This window comes from Mustelus asterias, chromosome 5 (assembly GCF_964213995.1).
Source record: "Mustelus asterias chromosome 5, sMusAst1.hap1.1, whole genome shotgun sequence".
Lineage (NCBI taxonomy): Eukaryota > Metazoa > Chordata > Chondrichthyes > Carcharhiniformes > Triakidae > Mustelus > Mustelus asterias.
In genome coordinates, this window is record NC_135805.1 from 31597738 (window position 1) to 31617819 (window position 20082).

The 20082-nt window shown below is 48.0% G+C and overlaps 1 protein-coding gene across 1 annotated transcript in view; it reads right to left on the reverse strand.

The window, feature by feature from the left end:
* ccdc162 (coiled-coil domain containing 162) overlaps positions 1 to 20082 on the reverse strand; it is a 224150-nt gene that overhangs the window by 132863 nt on the left and 71205 nt on the right. The window contains exons 21-23 of the mRNA XM_078213536.1: positions 17618 to 17742; positions 16562 to 16790; positions 6024 to 6226 (exon numbers count right to left, since the gene is read on the reverse strand). Coding sequence (XP_078069662.1) covers positions 6024 to 6226; positions 16562 to 16790; positions 17618 to 17742 — 557 coding nt within the window. The remainder of the gene's footprint in view (positions 1 to 6023; positions 6227 to 16561; positions 16791 to 17617; positions 17743 to 20082) is intronic.

Here is a 20082-nt window from a genome sequence, read left to right on the forward strand (position 1 = left end):
TGGCGGCAGCAAGGATCAGGCATGCAAGGGCAGAGAAGGGAGGCCCTGATCACCACGCGTTTGGTCACTAAGGGCCTTGTTGCCACATGTGGGCTCCGGAGAACCCATGAGAGGGTTATATCAGTCAGTCATCGGGGGGGTGACGAAGGGGCCTTGTGCAAGGGGGTCCAGGGGGCGGGTGGGGGCATAAGGGGGTCAGTAATATTGGCGGAGGTCTCCAATGTCCATGGGGGTGAGGGTAAGGCTGTATCTGGTCCGGGGTGGGGGTGGGGGTTTGTCAGCAGAGCTGTTTTTTTCCTGCGCAGTTTGTGGCTTTGATCGGAGCTGTCTGGAGAATTAGACCCCGCCCACTCCCCCTAGCGGCTAGGAACAGTCTAGCCCATGTTTTCAAAGACTGAGTGCATATGATTGGGCGTGAAAACTCGCCCAAAAAACAGAAGAGGAACTCTCCCGTTTTCACGCTAGCTGGACAGTTAGAAAAAATCTCGTAAAGTTCCGCCCAATAACTCAGTTTCTCTCTCCACAGACGCTGCCGGACCTGCTGAGTTTTTCCAGCATTTTCTGTTTTTATTTCAGATTTCCAGCACCTGCAGTATTTTGCTTTTATTATAGCAGGATAATTGATGTAAAGATTAGATACAAGCAGTTTTTTAAAGTGAAGTGCAGAAAATATGAAACTAACATAAACCGAAACAGTTCGGTAACGTTTCCTCTCTTATGTTATTGATTCCTTGCTGGGCTAAAGTTCCAAGAATGCCAACTGCCTCCAGTCCCTTACCCACTATTCATGGGGGAGACTCAACAGTTTGTCTGTTCACCATCCAACTGCACAGGCATCTAAACCTCGCTGTGTCCTGCTTTGTGTAATATGCACTTATTATCGCGTGTGACTTAAACTCTACTGCAACACATTTTATACTCAGATAGATATGAAAAGGACAAGGCTATCCTCGTGCTTGCAGTGATGCACGTTTGCAGACTTAATCAGAAACACAAAAGGTATTTAGTAATAAGAAAAACTGTACAGAGGCCAGTAACCCACATGGCTGCCCCCAGTCCCTTGTCTAAGAGAAGACTCCACCCCCTGGGGTGATTATCCACTCTCAGGGCGGAATTTTCCAGTCCCGCCCGCCACGGGAATCGTAGCGGGCAGGACAGGACCATGCAAAGGTCCATTCACCTCGGGCGGGGATTTCCAGTCTTGGAGTGAGTGCGGCTGGAAAGTCCCATCCATAGTCCCAATTGACCCCCCCCCCCCCACACCCCCCCGGGGTCAGGTGACCCTCTTCTGCTGTGTTGCCCTAAAGAGACAATCAGCACAAATCGCCACAGTGCTCATCAGCCATGACAGTATCTTAGTATTGATATTAGAAGCTTTGATCTTGATACTAATAACGTGGAAGTGGCTCCTTCACTACTGAAGGTGACAGCATGTGGAACATGTCTCCCTCTGCAGGTGCCAGGTCCTAATTGCAGCACACACAACTCAAAATAAATCCTCACAGCTTCAACCACCAAGCTCAAAACTCTCCCTGCCTCTGTCAACAAAAGCACAGGTTCAAATATCAGATATTCTAAATACGAGGCAAAAAAAGCAAGTGAGACAGAACATGATCTGTTGGCAATCGCTACTCAAAGTTGGTACATAATAAGGATAAAGATGTAGCTCTTCCATTAGTTTTAATTCTGTTGTATGTTAATTTATATTCATCTTTAAACAACCTTGGCTGAGCAACATGAGGACAAGTGTGCAAACACGCACTCTGTAACAAAGCATGATTGGCCACGATTGCCACACAGCACCAGGGACCCGGGTTCATTTCCTGCCTTGGGTCACTGTCTGTATGGAGTTTGTACATTCTCCCCGTGTCTGCGTGGGTTTCCTCCGGGTGCTCCGGTTTCCTCCCACACTCCGAAGGTTAGGTTGACTGGCCATGCTAAATTGCCCCTTAGTGTCGGGGGATTAGGGTAAATATGGGGTTACGGGGAAAGGGCCTGAATGGGAGAGCCGGTATAGGCTTAATGGGCTGAATGGCCTCCTTCTGCACTGTAGGGATTCTACGATGATTTTAAACTGGAAAATCTCAGCAGTTCTGGCAGCATCTGTGAAGAGAAACAAAGTTAACGTTTTGAGTCCGTATGATTCTTCACTGGAATTGAAGAGAGGTGGATAATTGATGGGTTTTATGCTGTTTAAAAAGAGGGGAGGGTCAGACAAAGATTAGAGAGTGGGGCATTTAGATACCAAAGATGTCATGGACCAGAAGGCAAAGGGATCATAGAATCATAGACTCCCCACAGCACAGCAAGAGGTCATTTGACCCATCGAGCCTGTACCAACTCTCCGAAAGAGCATCTTATCCAGGACCTGCCCCATTCCTGTAACCCTGCACATTTACCATGGCTAATCCACCATTTACAGTGGCTAATCCATCTTTGGACTGTAGGAGGAAACCGGAGCACCTTGAGGAAACCCACGCAGACACAGGGAGAATGTGCAAACACAACACAGGCAGTCATGCCAGAATTGAACGCGGATCCCTGACGCCCCTGGAATGGTAATGATTATAGTAAAGAAACAAAGTATAGGTCCATGATGGGTGATAATGGGAGAATAGCAGTGCTGTCTCAAAGCAAAAAAAGGTACAGACAGGCAGTTTAGGAAAAAAAATTCAAATGGAGGTCAGAGTTCATGGTCTGAAGATGTTGAACTCATGTTGAGTCCAGAAGGCTGTAACGTACCTAATCGGAAGATGAGATGCTGGTCCTCCAGTTTGCACTGGGCTCCACTGGAACATTACAACAGGTCAAAGATGGACATGACATCGAGGTGGTGGATGAAATGGAAGTGACCAGAAGGTCAGGAATGTGCTTACATTTCACAATGAGGTCGCCTGGTCTGCATTTGGTAGATTCAATTTAAGGAATTACAAGTGAATCGCTGCTTCACCTGAAAGGAGGATCTGGGGTCTAGGTCAGTGAATAGAGGGGAGAGAAAGGGGCAGGAGTTACACCTCCTGTGAATGCTTGGGAAGGGCAGGAGGTATTGGGGGTGATAGAGGAGTTGACCAGGATGTCACAGAGCGAATGGTCCATTCAGAGTGCTGACAGGGGAGGGGAGGCGTGTGGTGCTGGTGGCAGCATACTGGAAATGGCGGAGGATGATCTTTTGAATATAGAAACTGGGAGGGTGAAAAGTGAGGACAAGGGGAACCCTCCCCTGGTTCCGGCAGAGAGAGGAAGAGGTGTCTGTACGGGAGGCACGGTGGCACAGTGGTTAGCACTGCAGCCTCACAGCACCAGGGACCCAGGTTCAATTCCGGCCTTGGATCATTGTCTGTGTGGAGTCTGCACTTTCTCCCCGTGTCTGCATGGGTTTCCTACAAAGAACAAAGAACAATACAGCACAGGAACAGGCCCTTCGGCCCTCCAAGCCCGCACTAGACCATTCTTTTGTATCCCTCCATTCCCACTCCGTTCATGTGGCTGTCTAGATAAGTCTTAAACATTCCCAGTGTGTCCGCCTCCACCACCTTGCCCGGCAGCGCATTCCAGGCCCCCACCACCCTCTGAGTAAAATACGTCCTTCTGATATCCGTGTTAAACCTCCCCCCCCTCACCTTGAACCTATGACCCCCTCGTGAACTTCACCACCGACCTGGGAAAAAGCTTCCCACCGTTCACCCTATCTATGCTTTTCATAATTTTATACACCTCTATTAGGTCACCCCTCATCCTCCGTCTTTCCAGTGAGAACAACCCCAGTTTACCCAATCTCTCCTCATAACTAAGCCCTTCCATACCAGGCAACATCCTGGTAAACCTCCTCTGCACTCTCTCTAAAGCCTCCACGTCCTTCCGGTAGTGTGGCGACCAGAACTGGGCGCAGTATTCCAAATGCGGCCAAACCAACGTTCTATACAACTGCAACATCAGACCCCAACTTTTATACTCTGTGCCCCGTCCTATAAAGGCAAGCATGCCATATGCCTTATTCACTATCTTCTCCACCTGTGACATCACCTTCAAGGATCTGTGGACTTGCACACCCAGGTCCCTCTGCGTATCTACATCCTTTACGGTTCTGCCATTTATCGTATAGTTTCCCCCTACGTTCGTTCTACCAAAATGCATCAGGTGCTCCAGTTTCCTCCCACAGTCTAAAGATGTGCGGGTCGGATTGATTGGCCGTGCTAAATTGCCCTTAGTGTCAGAGGGATTAGTAAGGTAAATATGTGGAATTACAGGAGTAGGGCTTGGGTGGGATTGTGGTCAATGCAGACTCGATGGGCCGAATGGTCTCCTTCTGCACTGTAGGGATTCTATGGATTCTATGTGCAGGAAGTGAGTCAGATATGGTGAGGGCCCTGTCACCACAGTTGGGAGAATGCTCGGTTTAGGAAAAATACATGTCAGAAGCAGCTTTGTGGAAGGCAACCTCATCAGAACAGATGGAGAAACAGGGAGGAGAAAATGGAGGCCTCACAGGAAGCAGGTTGTGAGGAGCTGCAGCTGAAGTAACTGAGGAGGTCGGTAGGCTTGCAATGAATATTTGTGGACAATCTATCACCATAAATGGAGACAAGGAAGGGAAGGGTAGTGTTGGAGATCGACTGTGTGAAAGTGAGAGAAGGAATGGAAATTGGAAGCAAGACTGATTGATTTTTCCAGGTGCAGATGAGAATATGAAACAGCACCAATAGTTATCGATGTAACAGAGAGGTGCTGTGGGTCTGGGCCTGAGTAGGACCAGAACAAGGAATGTTCCACATAACACACAAAATGACAGGGGTAACTGGAATCCATATTGGTATCCATGACAACTTTTATTTGGAGGAAGTGAGAAAGGAGAAATTGTTCAATCAGGGACCAAGTTCAGCCAGGCAGAGGAGGGCGATGGTGGATGGCGATTGTTTGGGCCTTTGCTCAAAGAAGAGGCAGAGAGCTCTCAGACCCTCACGGTGGGGGATGGAGGTGTAGAGGGATTGGGTGTCCACGGTGAAGAGGAGGCAATTAGGGTCAAGAAACTGGAAATTATTGAAATGATGTAGGGCATCAGAAGAATCACCACTCTCGGTGGAACGTAGGAACACAGGGCTTGGGAGCTGGAATAGGTCATTCAGCACTTTGAGCCTGCCCCACCATTCAATAAAATCACCATTAACTTTACTTTCCTGTCTGCCCCCTCAGCTCTGGACTGTCAGAGGTGGGAAGAGACTCACTTGGGAACAAAGAACAAAGAACAATACAGCACAGGAACAGGCCCTTCGGCCCTCCAAGCCCGCGCCGCTCCCTGGTCCAAACTAGACCATTCTTTTGTATCCCTCCATTCCCAGAATAGATAGGGAAGAATAAATAGAATCAAGGTATGAAGAAATAGGTTCTGTGGGGCTACCAGGACAGGTATAACTGTGCGGGTGTGACAAGTGGACTAGTCCCACATTGTTCCTGTCAATTTCACATTAACTACATTGAGGGTAGCACTGGGACAAACCTGAAAGCACCAAACTTCAATTTCATGGACAGGTAACACTCACGGAAGGACAGAAAATTGGAAGACCCACTGAAAATAAAGAGTGCTATATCCCAATGAGGTGGGAGGCAGTGGGGTAGTGGTATTGTCACAGGACTAGCAATCCAGAGACCCAGGGTAATGTTCTGTGCACCTGGGTTCGAATCCCACCACGTCAGATGGTGAAATTTGAATTCATTTAAAAACAAGTTGGAATTAAAAATCCAATTATGACCATGAAACCATTGACAATTGTTGTAAAAATCAATCTAGTTCACTAATGCCTTGTAGGGAAGGAAATCTGCTGTTCTTACCTGGTATGGCCTACATGTGACTCTTAACTGCCTCTCAGTTCAAGTACATTAGGGATTGAGTAGCCTTGCGAGAGGATTTTCATAGTAACTTCACTGCAGTGTTAATGTAAGCCTACTTGTGACACTAATAAATAAACTTTAAACTTTGCTAGTGACGCCCACATCCCATGAAAGAATAAAGAGTAAAATGCACTTACCGAGCTAACAGGGCAGTTTCAGCCGCTGCCTCGATCAATCGATGGCGCAGGGTAACGATCTCCAGAAGCCTGGAGAATGTTTGCAGCATAAAGGTTTGTTTTTCTGCTCCTGGTCTATTTTCAGCCTCTTCTGAGCCTTCGATAAAGGAAAGGCCCAGGTCTCTGACAAACAGCGGATCTTCAATAAACACACCCGAAAACAGCTGTAACAACAGCAGGTACAATGGAATCAGGGCAGGAGGTCCAGCCAAAATCTAATTGGCCACCATCTCCTCAAAAGCAACCCAATCAGTTTTATTTACATTCGAGGCTCATTCAGCCCATCGAGCTTGTCACAGCATCTTACCCAGGCCCTGTCCCCATAACCCCACGTATTTACCCCACTCATACCCCTAACCTACACATCTTGGGAGGCATTAAGGGGCAACTTAGCGTGGTCAATCAACCTAACCCGCACAAAACCATAGAACCATAGAACCATATGGGGGTTAGGTGGGTTGGCCATGCTAAATTGCCATTTAGTGTCAGGGCTAGCTAGGGTAAATGCGTGGGGTTATGGAGATAGGGCCTGGGTGGGATTGTGGTCGGTGCAGACTCGATGGGCTGAATGGCCACCTTCTGCGCTGTGGGGATTCTCTGATTCTATCTCAGGATCTGGACATGTAATCCTGCCTCTTGTGATACTACTCAGGACAGATTTAGATTTGCAGAAGGGTCTTCAGATTCTGTCTTCAGACCAGTTGCCAAATTGCTTCTGCCCTTCTTGAAAAGACCCAGTAACCTCTGCACTCAGCCCTGGTTTGATTGGCATTGATGTAATAGGACCCTAATTGTCATGACGTCGAGGCGCCTGCTTCAGGCCAAAGGCCTCATCTGCCTGCAAGACCCCTGCAGATTAACACTATAAACGGGTGACAATTACAGATACTGAGAGGGGTAAGTAATCCGTTTGTTTCCAATGGACAGATTCCTCTGTCTTGCACCTGTTCACCAAATATGACTCAAATAATTAGAAGCATAAGAATAGGTGCAGACTCGATGGGCCGAATGGTCTACCTCTGCTCCTACCTCTCATGGTCTAATTGTATCTCTTTTGCTAAGTGAGACTGAAAGACAGTCCTCCACCTCTCCTGGTCATTACTGGGGTATCCTGGTTGGGTAAGAACATAAGAACTAGGAGCAGGAGTAGGCCATCTGGTCCCTCGAGCCTGCTCTGCCATTCAATAAGATCATGGCTGATCTTTTGTGGACTCAGCTCCACTTGCCCACCCGCTCACCATAACCCTTAATTCCTTTACTGTTCAAAAATCTATCTATCCTTGCCTTAAAAACATTCAGTGAGGTAGTCTCAACTGCTTCACTAGGCAGGGAATTCCACAGATTCACAACCCTTTGGGTAAAGAAGTTCCTCCTCAACTCAGTCCTAAATCTGCTTCCACTTATTTTGAGGCTATGCACCTGCCAGTGAAAACAACCTCTCTGCTTCTATCTTATCTATTCCCTTCATAATTTTATATGTTTCTATAAGATCCCCCCCATTCTTTGAAATTCCAAGGATGCTACCCTCTACTCCTGCTCCTAATTCCTATGTTTGTATGAAGAAAAGCTTTTCTCTCCATTGTAAAAGAGATAGGGCGGGATTTTATGGCCTCGTGTGCGTGAGACCGGAAATTCCCGCCCGAGGCCAACGGAGATTTCCTTTGTCGGACCCTCGCCCACTCCGATTTCGTGGCGGGCGAGGTGGTAGAGTTCTGGCCATAATGTCCGGACTCTGTACTACAAAGATACTTTATTAATTGGTGAAATGGTATGAAAATGGTATGGCAGCACAGTGGCACAGTGGTTAGCACCGCTGCCTCACAGCGCCGGGGACCTGGGTTCGATTCCAGCCTTGGGTGACTGTCTGTGTGGAGTTTGCATGTTCTCCCCATCTCCTCCGAGTGCTCCGGTTTCCTCCCACAGTCCAAAAGACATGCTGGTTAGGTGCATTGGCCATGCTAAATTATCCCTCCGTGTACCCGAACAGGTGCCGGAGTGTGGTGACTAGGGGATTTTCATAGTAACTTTATTGCAGTGTTAATGTAAGCCTACTTGTGACACTAATAAATAAACTTTTAAAAAAAAACTTTAAACTTTAAAAATTTCTCTGTGAAGTTGACTTTTCCTGTTCATTAGCACACTCCGATCTAGCTCAAGGTGTAAAGGTGTAAAATAAAACACTTGGAGGAATGGGTGGCACGTTGCAGCACAGCCTCACAGTGCCGAGGGCCTGGGTTCAATTCCGCCCTCGAGTCACTGTCTGTGTGGAGTTTGCACTTTTCCCCCATGTTTGCGTGGGTTTCCTCCGGGTGCTCCGGTTTCCTCCCACACTCCAAAGATGTGCAAGTTAGGTGGATTGGCCATGCTAAATTGCCCCTAGTATCAGGGGGATTAGCAGGGTACATATGTGGGGTTACGGGAATAGGGCCTGGTGGGATTGTGGTCGGTGTAGATTTGATGGACCGAATGGCCTCCTTCTGCACTGTCGGGATTCTATGGAATTTTATGGCTCCATGTAGTGAGCCATTCCAAACTCCGTTGACTTCAGCAGGAATGGAGGATCCCCTCCCCAGCAGGAGGGGCTGTAGAATCCCACCCTCTGTGTTCTGGGTAACATGAAGACTCAATGGTTTAACTGAAAAAAGAACACTATGAACAGAGCCACAAGAGAGAAAATGCTGGAAAATCTCAGCAGGTCTGGCAGCATCTGTAAGGAGAGAAAAGAGCTGACGTTTCGAGTTACTCTTCTCGACCTGTTATTTCTTTATTGTCTTACTTTATTTTTCTTTCCCCCCCCCCCCACTCTTTCCCCCTACTTTATCCCCCGCCCCTTATCTTTTCTCCCCCTTTGCTTTCCCTTTTCTAAATTTGACCTCTGTCCCATCCATTTCCCCCCTCACCCCCCACCCCCCACCTCCACATCTTCATTTTAGCTTCTCTGCCGTTTGGCCATTCACACCCTTTATTCTCTATGGGCTGCCATTAGCAGCCTTTTCCCCTGGTTTCTGTGGCTGTGACTCATCTTTCATTCCCTCCCCCTGCAGTATAAATATCTCCCACTTTCTGTGCCTTTTAGCTTTGACAAAGGGTCGTCTGGACTCGAAACGTCAGCTCTTTTCTCTCCTCACAGATGCTGCCAGACCTGCTGAGATTTTCCAGCGTTTTCTCTTTTGGTTTCAGATTCCAGCATCCGCAGTGATTTGCTTTTATGAACAGAACCGCATTGTATGTCATACAATAGAAAGCACTCAGGAGGTTGCTGAAGGCAATATTGTAATCTCAGGTCTTGGCCGAGTGTCGAAGCCACTGGAGCATTGCTGTCACTGTTTGTAATCTTATCCAACACCCTGGCATCAGCCAATACCTGCTTATCCAATGGCAGCTGTCACCTTCTGCTATGTAACTGAATAAGCCCCCACTGAGTTCCTCTCTGTTTCAAATATCACTCTAGTTAGTGAAAGCAGTGGTACGGTTAGGCAGAGGCTCAGATCCCGTTTGTCAAAACAGATTTAAAAACAACCCAAACAAAAGCAGAAAATGCTGGAAAATCTCAGCAGGTCTGACAGCATCTCTGGAGAGAGAATCGACCTAACGTTTTGAGTCTGGATGACCCTTCATCAGAGCTGACCAGAGGGTTCTGATGAAGGGTCATCCAGACTCGAAGTGTTGGCTCTATTCTCTCTCAACAGATGCTGTCAGACCTGCTGAGATTTTCCAGCATTTTCTGTTTTTGTCTCAGATTGCAGCATCCACAGTATTTTGCCTTTATCTAAGAGAAACTCAAGTCCATTCAACCCCTCTAACAGCTCCGTCATCCGATTAGATCCGTAGCCCAGCTGCAGTTACCTGTTTTGGCTTCACCTTCCTAATATCGATGGCTAACAAAAATCTAAATCTAAAATCTACCCAACTCGGGGTTAACATTTGCAGTTTAGTTAGCATCTGCTGCTCTTTGTGGGAAAGATTTTCACACTTCTACCACCTTTTGGGCGAAGAATTGTTCTCTAACTTCTTTCCTGCAAGCTTTTTCCCAGGGTGGAAGAGTCAATTATGAGGGGCATAGGTTTAAGGTGCGAGGGGCAAGGCTTAAAGGAGATGTACGAGGCAAGTTTTTTACACAGAGGGTGGTGGGGGCCTGGAACTCGCTGCCGGGGGAGGTAGTGGAAGCAGATACGATAGTGACTTTTAAAGGGTGTCTGGACAAATACATGAATAGGATGGAAATAGAGGGATATGGTCCCAGGAAGGGTAAGGGGTTTTAGTTCAATCGGGCAGCATGGTCGGTGCAGGCTTGGAGGGCCAAAGGGCCTGTTCCTGTCATGAAGAAGGCTTCACAAACAATGCAAACGGGTTCTTTGTTTGCCTCTGATATGCTCGTGTTCCCTTGTCTTAGACAGTTTAAAGTTTATTTATTAGTGTCACAAGTAGGTTTACATTAACACTGCAATAAAGTTACTGTGAAAATCCCCTGGTCGCCATACTCCGGTGCCTATTCAGGTACACTGAGGGAGAATTTAGCATGGCCAATGTACCTAACCAGCACACCTTTCGGACTGTGGGAGGAAACTTGAACACCCGGAGGAAATCCAGACAGACACGGGGAGAACATGCAGACAGTTCCCAAGCTGGGATTCGAACCCGGGTCCCTGGTGCTGTGAGACAGCAGTGCTAATCACTGTGCCAATGGTGGTAAGGTTTCTCTTTATCTACCTCATCAATTCCTTTCAACATCCTAGAACCACAATTGTCCATTTCGGGGGATACGGGTCTAGATTATGTAATCTCTCTTCATAAATTAACCTTTGGAGGCTTGGTAACATTCTGGTGAATGAGTGCTGCACTCCCTCCATGAACAATGTGGGTGAAATTTCCATATCTTCATCCGTGCCAAGAAGGTGTGAGCATGGGTGGGCCGGTAACCCCATGACAGCTGGAGAGAGCTTTGCGGGGGTTTCTTTAACTGAGTCAAAGTAACAGCATAAATAAAAACAGAATGCTGGAAAAACTCAGCAGGTGATGTGTAATGAGGCAGACTTGATTAGGGAACTTAAGGTGAAGGAACCTTTAGGGAGCAGTGACCACAATATGATAGAATTTACCCTGCAGTTTGAGAGGGAGGAGCTGGAATCAGATGTAACGGTATTACAATTAAATAAAGGTAACTACAAAGACATGAGGGAGGAGCTGGCCAGGGTCGATTGGAAAGGGAGCCGAGCAGGGAAGACAGTGGAGCAGCAATGGCAGGAGTTTTTGAGATTTATTTGGGAGGTACAACAGAAATTCATCCCAAGGAGAAGGAAACATGCTAAGGGGAGGATGAGACATCCATGGCTGACGAGGGAAGTCAAGGACAACATAAAAGCAAAAGAAAAAGCATACAAAGTGGCGAGGATGAGTGGGAAGCCAGAGGATTGGGAAGCCTTTAAAAGCAAGCAGAGGACAACTAAAAAAAGCGATAAGGGGGGAGAAGATGAAATATGAATGTAAGCTGGCTAGTAATATAAAAGAAGATAGGAAGAGTTTTTTTCTACATACAAAAAGTAAGAGAGAGGCAAAAATAGACATTGGACAACTGAAAAATGAGGTTGGAGAAGTAATAATAGGAAACAAAGCAATGGAACTGAATAGTTACTTTGCATCAGTCTTCACGGTGGAAGACACCAGTGGGATGCCAGAGCTCCAGGAGAATCAGGGGGCACAGGTGAGTGTAGTGACCATCACTAAGGAAGAAGGTTCTGGGGAAACTGAAAGGTCTGAGGGTGGATAAATCATCTGGATCGGATGGACTACACCCCAGGGTTCTAAAAGAGATAGCTGAGGAAATTGTGGAGGCATTGGTGGTGATCTTTCAGCAAACATTGGAGGCAGGGAGGGTACCAGAGGACTGGAAAGTAGCGAATGTAACACCGCTGTTTAAGAAGGGAGGGAGGCAGCAAATGTGAAATTATAGTCCGGTTAGCCTGACTTCAGTCATTGGCAAGATCTTAGAGTCCATTATTAAAGATGAGATCGCAGAGTACTTGGAAGTGCATGATAAAGTAGGACTGAGTCAGCATGGCTTTGTCAAGAGGTCATGTCTGACAAATCTGTTAGAGTTCTTTGAGGAAATAACAAGGAAGTTAGATAAAGGAGAACCAGTAGGCGTGATTTATTTAGATTTCCAGAAGGCCTTTGACAAGGTGCCACATAGGAGTGCCCATGGTGTTAAGGGTAAGATCCTGGCATGGATAGAGGATTTGCTGACTGGCAGAAGGCAGAGAGTGGGGATATGGGAGAGTGGGAATGGGGTCTTTTTCAGGATGGCAGCTGGTGACTAGTGGTGTGCCTCAGGAGTCGGTGCTGGGACCACAACCTTTCATAGTGTACATTAACGATTTGGAGGAAGGAACTGAAGGCACTGTTGCTAAGTTTGCAGATGATACAAAGATATGTAGAAGGACAGATAGTATTGAGGAAGCAGGGGGACTGCAGAAGGACTTGGACAGGTTAGGAGAGTGGGCAAAGAAGTGGCAGATGAAATACAATGTGGAAAAGTGTGAGATTATGCACTTTGGAAGGAGGAATGGAGGCACAGACTATTTTCTAAATGGGAAAATGCTTAGGAAATCAGAAACACAAAGGGACTTGGAAGTTATTGTTCAAGATTCTCTTAAGGTTAACGTGCAGGTTCAGTCAGCAGTTAGGAAGGCAAATGCAATGTTAGCATTCATGTCGAGAGGGCTAGAATACAAGAGCAGGAATGTACTTCTGAGGCTGTATAAGGCTCTGGTCAGACCCCATTTGGAGTATTGTGAGCAGTTTTGGGCCCCATATCTAAGGAAGGATGTGCTGGTCTTGGAAAGAGTCCAGAGGAGGTTCACAAGAATGATCACTGGAATGAAGAGCTTGTCGTATGAGGAACGGTTGAGGACTCTGGGTCTGTACTAGTTGGAGTTTAGAAGGATGCGGGGGGATCTTATTGAAGCTTACAGGATACTGCGAGGCCTGGATAGAGTGGACGTGGAGAGGATGTTTCCACTAGCAGAAAAACTAGAAGCAGAGGGCAGAACCTCAGGCTAAAGAGACGATCCTTTAAAACAGAGATGAGGAGGAATTCCTTCAGCCAGAGAGTGATGAATCAGTGGAACTCTTTGCCGCAGAAGGCTGTGGAGGTCAGATCATTGAGTGTCTTTAAGACAGAGATAGTTAGGCTCTTGATTAATAAGGGGATCAGGGGTTCTGGGGAAAAGACAGGAGAATGGGGATGAGAAAAATATCAGCCATGATTGAATGGCGGAGCAGACTCGATGGGCCGAGTGGCCTAATTCTGCTCCTATGTCTTCTGGTTTTATGGTCTTATTGGCAAACTGTTAAGCTTGTTAACAATCCAATCGTCTGCAGTTTTTAATACCGGCTGCACTTAACTCCGATTGTCGGATGGGCGTGTTTCCCAGCAGCTATGACCAGGTGGCACAAGGGTGGAAGACTAGGCCTCCATCCCACTGAAGTCGACATCCACAGCGGGTTCCCTGGCAACAAGATGGGCAAGACATGCAGATGGCCATTGGCTGCGGCAAGACCAGAACATCCCGCCAGTGACCAATGGCGACCTGCCAGCAAGTTGGGGGGGGGGGGGGGGGAGGAGAGCTGTGTGTTTCACCTGGCGGTCCGGCTGCAGAATCTGAGGGGCTGCAGTGAGATGAGCTCTCCCAGGGGCGGGAGAAAAAGAACAACTTCTCCAAATAAGCAGGTGTAGTGGCTGAGGGTTCGGTTCCTCCGACCATGAGAAAGTTCACCGAGGATCCAGGACCTCAGGAGGGGCAGAGAGCGTGAGTGTTGTAACCCTCTCCCGGCATTCACTCGCACAGCACTCCTCAGGACACACCTTGAAGCTCCACTCATTCCTCCCTCTGTAGGCCCTTCCTCACATCCTCATCTGTACAGTCAACACTCACTCTCCTCCTATTGCCCCCTCACACCCATGCTCACAGTCACCTTCCTAAACTTGTCCTTTCCTGCTCTACGCTCATTCCATTTCTAACTTAATCCTCTGCTTTCGCTCCTTGCAAGAGAAGACAGCATCCAGCTTCAGGAATAAGCAGAGACCAAGTGAATGGCCCTCCAGTGACAGGCACGTTAATGGCCACTGACAATGCATGTCCGCCAGCTCCACTGGGCAGGGAGTCTCATTGCAGGAGGCTGTAGATATCAGCAACAGCCTGCAATGAAAACCTGAGCTTCCTGAGGTACTGGTGTTCAGACCTGTTGAGATCTGATCCCTGGGCCATTGACCCTCTGTTGGAGTCTCGCTTCCTTGGATCTCACCCCCTCTTCCCTGCGGAGTGGGTTGTTGCAGAAGAGAGGGGTTAAAAAAAAGGGCGGCATGGACAAGTTGGGCCGAAGGGTCTGTTTCCATGCTGTAAACCTCTATGACACTAAGGGCCTGATTTTACCATTTTCATTCTAAGTGCTGAATCTGGGCGCAATTTAGATCCGACTTGGAAATCTGCTCTCAGGCGCCCCCCATACGCACTCAGCCTGAAAAAACAATCGCGAGACCCATTCGCGCTGTGGGCGGGACTTAGCGCGCCCGAAACAATCGGAGCTCTGAACTGCGCATGCGCAGTTAGAAGAAAATTTGAAAAAGCGCGCCCGTGTCAGATCGGTCCCGAGGCGCAAAAAGCGGAGAAAGTGGCCCGGGAGCGAAAAGCGGGAGTGATGGTCCCCACAGACATCACTGTCCCCCTTATTCACCCACCCCCCCGCTACCCAGACCGATCGCGACCCCCTGCCCCCTTCCCCCCCACTGACCGCCCGCAGAGTGGCAGCGTACACCTCTGCCCCCACCCCCTGTCCCCCAGAGATCCATCTGGCCTCCCCCCCCCTCCACCAGTGAGCGATCGGGCCTCCTCCTCCTCTCCATCACCAGGGAGCGATGCCCCCCCCCAACCCACCAGAGATACATCCTACCCGCCTCCCTCCTCCCACCATCCCCCCCAGAGAATGCTCTGGCCTCACTCCCCCCCCCCCCCCATACTCCCCCCGCCCCGCCCCACCCCAGAGAATGATCTGGCCTCACTCCCCTACACCCCCCCCCCCCCTCCAGAGAATGCTCCGGCCTCACTCCCCCTCCCCCCCCCCCACCCCAGAGAATGATCTGGCCTCACTCCCCACCCTCCCTCCCCACCCTCCCTCCCAGAGAATGATCTGGCCTCACTCCCACCACCGCCCCCCCCGCCCCCCGAGGTACATCTGACCCGCCTCCTCCTCCCTCCAACCCCCCTCGCCCCCCCCCAACCAGACAACGATCGGGCCTCCCTCCTCCCTCACCAGGGAATGATCGGGCCCGTCTCCCCCTCACCACCGATCTGAGTCAGAGAGCTGTTGGAAGCACTGAACTCGCCTCTTCAGCGGCTGAAGCGCCCGATTCAGACTATTATTCAGCAGGTCCATTTCGGCGCGATTCCGGATCGGCGAACGTGATGGTAAAGGGGGAAATGCTGACAAAGTTGGGCGGGCAGTTCATTAATTCAATTTAAATACATGAAAATGCATTTAAATCGCCGTAGCGCCCATTTCGGGCGTGAATCAGATCGCGGCCATTCCCGGGTCTCAGTTAAATGGCCATCTGCGCGGACGCGGAGCGCATTAGTGGCCTCACACCTGACTTTACCAAGTTTGCGCGTCCGAAAACAGGCAATGGTAAAATCAGGCCCTATAACTGTGTGGGAAGGCAGCCATTGCTGCTGCTGGCGTTGTCTCTGCCGGAGTTGTTGGTGGTGGTATATGCTCTTGTCCTTCAGCAAAGTGGAGCTGCGTAACCACCCTCTGAGCAGGGGAGTGTTGTGAGCAGCAGCCTCTCACCTGGCCATGGCTGCAGCTCTTCAGTTTCACTGGTCAAAGCCTTCCCAACCTGTCAGTTTCACTGAAGAATTTCTTCCCAATATCCACTCACCTGGCAAGTTGCTGACAGCTTAGTAAAGAGCTGACGGCTGTTAAAGCCAGAATCCTTTGCTAAAGCACCACTGAATGAGCTATTTGAATATTTAAATCACACACCTAACCGTTGTACAGGGGCTTCCACTCACCCTCAAACCTGCCCAGGTCAAAGCCAGAAGAGGTCAGGGGTGATGCTGGCCTTCTCACCCGCTATCACTTTTCGGAGATTTAACTCCCCAAGTGCACCCATTGGCTCAGAAAATTCTCTCTAGGTGGAATTTTACCAGCACGTCCGCCTGAGGTTCATCCAATCCCGCCCAAGACCAACGGAGAATGCCGTTCTTCGAGCCTCATCCGTCTCCGATCCTGGAATTGGGCAAGCCAGTAAAATTCCAGCCCCTGTGTCTTTCCGACGATGCGGTAGCCAGAAATATGCACAGTACTCCAGAAATGGACTAACCAGGGCTTTCTATAGCTGCAGCAATAGCTACCTCCCCCTTTGTATTCTTACCCTCCAGATTTACAAACTCATAAAAGCAGATCTGTACCTCAACTTCATTTACCCGCCCTGGTATACGTACATCTTTCTGAACTTGCAGGCTGTAGGATGACTCAGCCTTTTCCAGGCCTGCCCACTTCTCCAGCGCCAGATTAAGGACTTGTTTCTCTAGGCTGATGCTCTCATCAGAGTTCTTTGGTCTGTGAATGTGATGCAGTTCCCAGTAGGCATGTTCTAGTGTCTTCAGGATACGTGAGGCCAGTCCCAATGATGGATGGAACTCCAACAAGTAGATCTTTTTCAAGGCAGGACTGAAAGCACAGCAAAATGATCGTTATAGTCCTTCATTATCTTAAATCTTAATCCGAGTGCAAATTCAATAAGGTGGCGCAGTGGTTAGCGCTGCTGCCTCACAGCACCAGGGACCCAGGTTCAATTCCAGCCTCGGGTCACTGTCTATGTGGCGTTTGCACATTCTCCCCGTGTCTGTGTGGGTTTCCTCCGGGTGCCCTGGTTTCCTCCCACACTCCAAAGATGTGCAGGTTAGGTTGATTGGCCATGCTAAATTGACCATTGGTGTCAGAGGGACTAAGGTAAATAATGGGGTTACGGGGATAGGGCCGGGGTGGGATTGTTGTCGGTGCAGACTTAATGGGCCGAATGGCCTCCTTCTGCACTGTAGGGATTCTATAAATATAGGTTGTACCCACGATTCTAACAACAAATGATTCCGAGCGTCGTCTCACTTTTGTGAAGTTGTGATTATGTCCTGTGTTTTGTGCTGTTTTCAAATATTACACAGAATTTAATCATGGATTCATCAAATGTGCAATTAGACATAGCAATGAACTTACAGGGGTGAATTTTCCCGTTCCGCCCACCACGGGAACTGTAGTGGGGGAGGGGCGGACCATGGAAAGGTCCATTGATCTTGGGCGGGATTTTCCGGTTTTGGGGCGAACGTGGCCGGAAAACCCCGCCCATAATCTAGTTAAAGCAGGAATGACGAGTTAAAATAGCCAGGATGAATGATCTGTTCCAATTCTTGCAAAGAGTCACAAATCAACAGACTGAAAGAGTAAATCACTTATCATAAACAATAAAACATAATTTATTGGAAGTATTTTTTTTTGCTTACCAACTGTTGTTAATGGCAATTGGCTGCTTAGTAATGATATTAAAGGGCAGGCCAAATTCAATACCCATCTCCACGCCTCTGTCATCCCTCCAAATCCTCTGTACGTATTCTCGCTGGTCATCTATCTATAAGTGTTGTGAAGGGATAAATGTTTCAGCGTTGGTACTTTAAGCAGAATTGACAACATTCTAACGGGCCACTCAGCCCAACTGGTCGCCACCAGCATTTTATTTTCTACACCAGCCTCCTCCCATCTCTTTCATCCCAGTTTATCGACTGCACAGAATAACCGGGCTGGTGAGATGGCACATTGAGTGACCAAGACGTGGCACAAGAAAATCTCTCAACCTCCTGCTGCTTCACTGAGTTCCTCGGGGAAATTCCAGGTTCAGATCTGTCACCCCCACCCACAGGGTAAGTAAGAATCATACAGCAGGTTATACTGGGATTGCTGTCAATGTCAGGGTTTGGCTTAAAGCAGCACTAAATCTTCGGTTGTTTAAAAGTAAAGTTAATTTTTTAAGGTAACTCAACTTACTTTTGCAGGTGTATTAACAGTAGGTAGCACCCACAAGTCAGCTTTAGTGATTTGTACAGCGGTAATGTTGTCTGGCCTTTCTCCAAATCCCGGTCTCCCTGTATGAACCCCAGTCTCTTTCACAGCCTAATCTCCCGTCCTGTTCACCTTATTCCCTATCTCTTCACTGGTGCCCCCTTTCAAGCATCGATTCCCATTCTTGAGTGTCAATCTCCCCTTCTGAATATGGGCGGCATGGTGGCACAGTGGTTAGCGCTGCTGCCTCACAGCACCAGGGACCTGGGTTCAATTCTGGCCTTGGGTCACTGTGTGGAATTTGCACATTCTCCCCATGTCTGCGTGGGTTTCCTCTGGGTGCTCCGGTTTCCTCCCACAATCCAAAGGTGTGTACGTCAGGTTGATTGGACATGCCAATATGACCCAACTGCCAGAGGATTAGCAGGGTAAATAGATGGGGTTACAGGAATAGGGCCTGGGTGGGATTGTGGTTGGTGCAGACTTAATGGGCCGAATGGCCTCCTTCTGCACTGTAGGGATTCTATGAATTTCAGTTTCTCCTATTCAGTGTATTTGGAAATTACTGCTCCAAGTGGGCTAATGGAAATTACCCTTGAAGCTGAATTTTGCCATTCTGATGCTGGGCAAAGTCCCATCGAATGGCTGAAAATAGAGTCAGGGTGAACATCAATTTAAATTTCCCACCCGATTCCCAACAGCCACCATTTTGATTGGCCATAAAAATGATGGGTGGCAACCTCACACTCTCACAAAGTGACGCTGGGTTCAGTCTTTGAAATGCCTGCCTCAATTTTCAATTTCCAGTTTGATATCATCAGCAAGGCAGGTGAGTTCCTGAAACTGTCTGGCCAGCCAGTTTGTGGAGTGGGGAATCTTTTGACAGGTAAGTTACAAAGCTGTTGCCAACGTCATAATAGGTGCTATATGGCAAGTTAAGTATGTTTATAATGCAGTGAATGATCATAGGGCTCTGTCGTTACAAAGTAAGTGACCATTAAATCGACCAGCATTGTACATTGTACAATACATTGTAGCCATTTCTCCAATGGATAAAAGGCTCTTAGGCATTCAACAGTATTGAGAATCAGATATTGATATTTCATCCTAGGCTTTGATTTTTATATTTGATTTAAAGTCCAGATATCTGTAAAGTCTTTGAAATAACTGAACAGAGGCTGGACTACTTTGATTGAAAATTCATCTGCTGAGCCTTTGAAAAAACGGAATAGATAGTTAGCCCTCAGTCAACTTCGAATGCAATATTGTATTGAGCTCAGCTGTGCAAAGGAATGTCATTATGAATGCTTGGCTGAGTTCCAAACCCCACTAATGGTTCCAGCTTAGCAATAATTGTTTGTACAGCTGTTAGGGTGCCTGTGAACTTCATTAACAGTTTGTTGAGCAGTTGGTAGGATTAATGTATTTTGAAGAGATTTTTAATGCTTGTTTATTCTGACAGATTTATGAACATTCAAGAGGAGAGAGCATTTTTCAAATGGAGTTTGAATGGTTGTGTGTTTGATTGACAGTTTTATGAGCTCCTAAGAAGAAAGATCTTTTTCAAGTGATTATTGAATGGATAATCATTTATTTATCTCATGGGCATTTTAGTGTTATTAGAAGAGTTATGGGTTCTGTTCATAACCCATAAGTGGGTGAGTGGGTATGGAGAATGCATGGGGTATATGGAAGGTGGATGCAGTGTATGGAGAGGATATGGGGCATTCAGGATTCATGGGGTGCACAGGGAGCATGCAAGAAAATGGAGGGGCATGGGGCTTGGAAGATGCATCGGCCATGGAGGGGGCATGGGGGATTTGGAGGGGCATTGAGAGATAGGTCAGTGAGTGAGAGAGATGAAGGTTAGAGTTCCTAACAGTCATGCCTAAAACAGACCAATGTCATAGTG